General features: G+C 43.2%; 1 protein-coding gene across 1 annotated transcript; it reads right to left on the bottom strand.

Moving 5' to 3' along the window:
- Positions 1–892: 892 nt before the first annotated feature.
- LOC147606986 (wall-associated receptor kinase-like 6) lies at positions 893–3677 on the bottom strand. The gene is made up of 3 exons (XM_086791236.1): positions 2743–3677; positions 2543–2647; positions 893–2447 (listed from the first exon to the last, which is right to left on the bottom strand). The coding sequence occupies exons 1-3, from the start codon at positions 3638–3640 to the stop codon at positions 1195–1197; spliced, it is 2256 nt and encodes a 751-aa protein (XP_086647362.1). The 5' UTR covers positions 3641–3677; the 3' UTR covers positions 893–1194.
- Between the last annotated feature and the right edge of the window lie 259 nt (positions 3678–3936).

The raw sequence follows: 3936 nt of genomic DNA, 5'->3' as shown, positions 1-3936 counted from the left end.
CACACACTCACACACAAACTTAATGGAGAAGCTCAAGAGAGCACACAAAGGAGGTGATAGATAGACATTAAATGTGTGCCACATTCAAAGATGATAAATATTACCCCAGATGGGTGTATACTAGCATAGGGATTAAACCTCTTAAAGAGAAAAAACGTTCCCCGATTGATCCTAGTGTGTTCACACACATCACTACCAAATAAAGGTACAATAACATACAAAGCTAGGGAGTAGGGAAAAGGGCATTAGAGGTGATTTAAAGGAGTTTGTCAAACAAAAGAGCAAGAAACTTGAACAAGATACAAACGACGTGTTGTAGAACACATGAAAAGCATTTGGAAAGCACCTTTCATCAAGAGATCAAGAAGGATTAAACCCTCTATAGCAACAAAAATCAACTCAAACAAGTTTAAGGATGGAGAACTTGATATCAAATGGTACCATAAAATGCAATAAGTGTTTAATTATGGATCCTATCATTGTACATATATTTTTAGTTTATGTGTGAAAGAGTGGGAAAAGTGTGAGGGTATATGCTTCACATGCCTCCTTCAAGAAAATGAGGGTAGTTTCAAATAAAAAAAGGATTGAAATTTACAATGTAAAATGAGGAAATGCTACCCAAAGCCACATACCTTCTCTTCATTTTCTTAGAGGGCCCACAATGTACGAAAAGGTGTTTGAATCTTTTTTGGAGAGTCACAAGCTGACTTAGTTTTATTTTCTAGCATTATTGCAAATAACTGATGAGAAATGGGAATAACACATATAAATCAATCTTTAAAAAACTGTTTCCTAGCATTATTGTAAATAACTAATGAAAAATGGAAGTAACACACATAAAACAAATCTTTGAAGTTCCCCTTTGATCTATTTGCAATATTTATTTTCCTAGCATTATTACACATAATTAATGAAAATTTGAGAGTAGCATATATGAATAAATCTTACCCTCTTTGATCTCTTCATAGTCTTTATTAAGGAATGCAATTTAATGATCTAGATCTACCTTGGATGCAAAAGAAAATAGAAAAACTATGGTCCTAAAAATGTAAAATCGGATGAATTGTTTGCTAGCAATAGAAACGAGGATTGAACTGGAAAAAGTGAAACAATAGTTTATAGGAATAGGCTTACCATTATGAGCTTAATTAGGGTCTTATGGACAGGAAATGGCATACCATCAAAGGATTTTTAGAGAGTGACGGATTTGTGAAGGTTCAGGAGTTTCTGTGAAGATCTTAAGGAGGTAGGGGCTATTTCACTCAAGGTTGTGGCAATAGGTGTAGACTGGTGTGAAAGCGTCCAATTGGACCCTATAAGCAAAGAACTAGCACTTTGTTGTTGCCATACAATGGGACTCATATAATTCTGAGTTGGGCCTTGAATATAGCTTCCCACCACACCCTCATTCACTACCATCCTCTTAGATTGAATTCTCTTTAGCTTTCCAAGCACCTCCTCCATTGTAGGCCGTTGATGGCCCTCAAGTGCCAAGCAATGGATTGCTAGCTTTGCAACATCTAGAATGGATGCCAAGGCATTTGGATGAATGCTTAATCTACAGTCGATAAGGTTTGAGAGGCTCCCAGTTCTGAAACAAGTCCGGAAGTAATGGGCAAGTACGCCTAGCTTTGAGCCCAAGTCGGCTGGCATGGCGGTGATGAGCTCAAGCAAGACAACACCAAAACTATACACATCGCTTTTATTGGTGAATTGACAAGTGAGATGGTACTCAGGATCCAGGTAGCCATGAGTGCCCACCACCGTGCCGAAGGTGAGGTGGGTGGCATCTGAAGTGAGAAAACGTGAAGCACCGAAGTCAGCTACCTTAGGGTTGTATGACTTGTCGATGAGGATGTTGGTGGACTTTATGTCTCGGTGAAGAATGGGCGGGCACATCTTGTGGAGATGATTGAGTGCCGTTGCTGTGTCCACCGCAATCTGAAGCCGCTTTGCCCAACTTGAGACTAGTGGGCTTTTTGGAATGTCTCTGCCTGGGTGCAAGTGATCCCAGAGTGTCCCATTCGCCACAAATTCATAAACAAGCAGGGGCACTCGGGTCTCTACACAGCAGCCCAATAGCCGGACAACATTCTGATGTGTGGTCTTCCCTAACAAGAGTATCTCGGACACGAAGGACTTTATTTGGTCTTCTTCCCTATCCGCATCGTCCATGTTCTTGGCCTTCTTGATGGCCACCTTGCCATGGTTGGGCATGTTGCCCCAATACACTATGCTATGGCCTCCCCTTCCGAGCTCGTGCTCACGAGAGAAGTTCTTGGTGGCTCTCCTCAGCTCATCTTCTGTGAAGAGCATGGACCGCAGCTCTTCGCCCCCATTGCAATGGAAATTTTTCTTCCTTTGTTGCTTCAGTTTGCAAGCTCGTCTCGTACCGCAGATTATGATAATGAATACGGTGAGGATGAATGCCCAGCCTAGATATCCTACACAACGTTAATTATGGTGAATTTAGACCCTAATTATTGCTAGTGTTTATGTGCCAATCTAGCTAGTAAAATAGTGAGGGGCACTTGCTTACCAAAAAATTGCACACCAAATGTTAGATGGAGACCAGTAGTGCAATTGTTATCACAGCGAAATTCGGTGCAGTCATTGAGTCCTTCCTTGCTTTCGTCTATTATAGCTGTGGAATGCAAAAGGGCAACGTGCATTAATAAACCAGGGATTGAAGCACACAGACAAAATATGTTTTGCTAGCTTGATGGACGTTTTAATTACCTTGACAGCCGATTCCATCTCTGAATCCATCCCCGCTATACCCCTCAAAGCAATTGCAAGTATAACCTGGAACCATTGAATCATAAAGACACTCCGCTTCCTCAGAGCAAGCGTAATCCGACCTGTGCTTTACAGTAGAGCAGTTCTCCGAAGCGCTGAGAATGAAAGCCCATGATATGGAGAGACCATACTGGCCCGCGCCCAGTAATCGGACTTGGCTGTGGTTAACCTTGTATGTGGCAGGGCTGAGCACAGTGGAAAATCCACAGACGCCAGGCGAGTCTATATAGGATAATCCATTTCCACTGAGCTTGAGGTGCCGAGAGCCAGGGGGTATGGCGTTAATACAGCAGGCGTAGGTGTTGCAGAAGGGAAATTGGTACTGAGTGTAGCAATCGGTGTTGCACTGGATAGTGTTAGTGAAACGCTTGTGGAGGTCTGTATCGGTAGCAGTGTTGGTAGATGTGGCGGCGCAAGAGCCGTTGAATCGGCATCCGACCACGGCAAACAAATTGTCGTCGGAGAGGACGAAAGGCCCGGTAGAGGAGAGCTCGAATGAAGCCTCCGCGAGGACACTGCAGCTATGAGGAGTGGGCATGGCCTTAAGTTGGGTGGAGTTCACCGTTATGGTGCTGGTGCTGAACTCCAGCACCTGAAGCTCTGGGGTGGAGGTCGTGCCCACCTGCAGGAACGGCAATGGGCCTGCGCCATAGCTTGGATTGAGCTTGCACGAGACCCTGTAGTCCGGCAGCCCGCATTCGCTCGACATCCCAAACGGATAGGGAATAGCTACGGCCCCGCAAGTTTGTGAAGAGTAGTTGCAAGACGGGGAGGCAGCAGCTTCCAAAATCAGACTGCTCCAGGTCCAGTACACCATCATGAACAACCCAAAATCCATGCAGTCAAAACAACCCAAAAGAGATCCGGATGAAAAAAGCAAAGGGCATCCAACAAGCAGAAGCCAACAAACAGAAGAAGATTAGTATGTATAGAACCAAGCAGTGCTAGGAAAAATTAAAGCATTTTTCTAAAAAAAAAATTTCGAAATAAAGAGACGTATTCGCCTTGGTCTTTTGGTTTTCTTTTCAAAAATCTACACATCAATACGGTCTCAAAAAAGCAAAATTTTCAAAATCGCAAGCATTCCTTTCAAGGCAAGCCAATTTTTCAATCAGTTTTTTTAAATGTTAATCA

The sequence above is a fragment of the Cibotium barometz genome, chromosome 56, assembly GCF_041138505.1.
Source record: "Cibotium barometz isolate CiBa-2024 chromosome 56, ASM4113850v1, whole genome shotgun sequence".
Taxonomy (NCBI): domain Eukaryota; kingdom Viridiplantae; phylum Streptophyta; class Polypodiopsida; order Cyatheales; family Cibotiaceae; genus Cibotium; species Cibotium barometz.
Note: the sequence above shows the minus strand (reverse complement) of the source record. Positions and strands in the feature narration are given on the sequence as shown.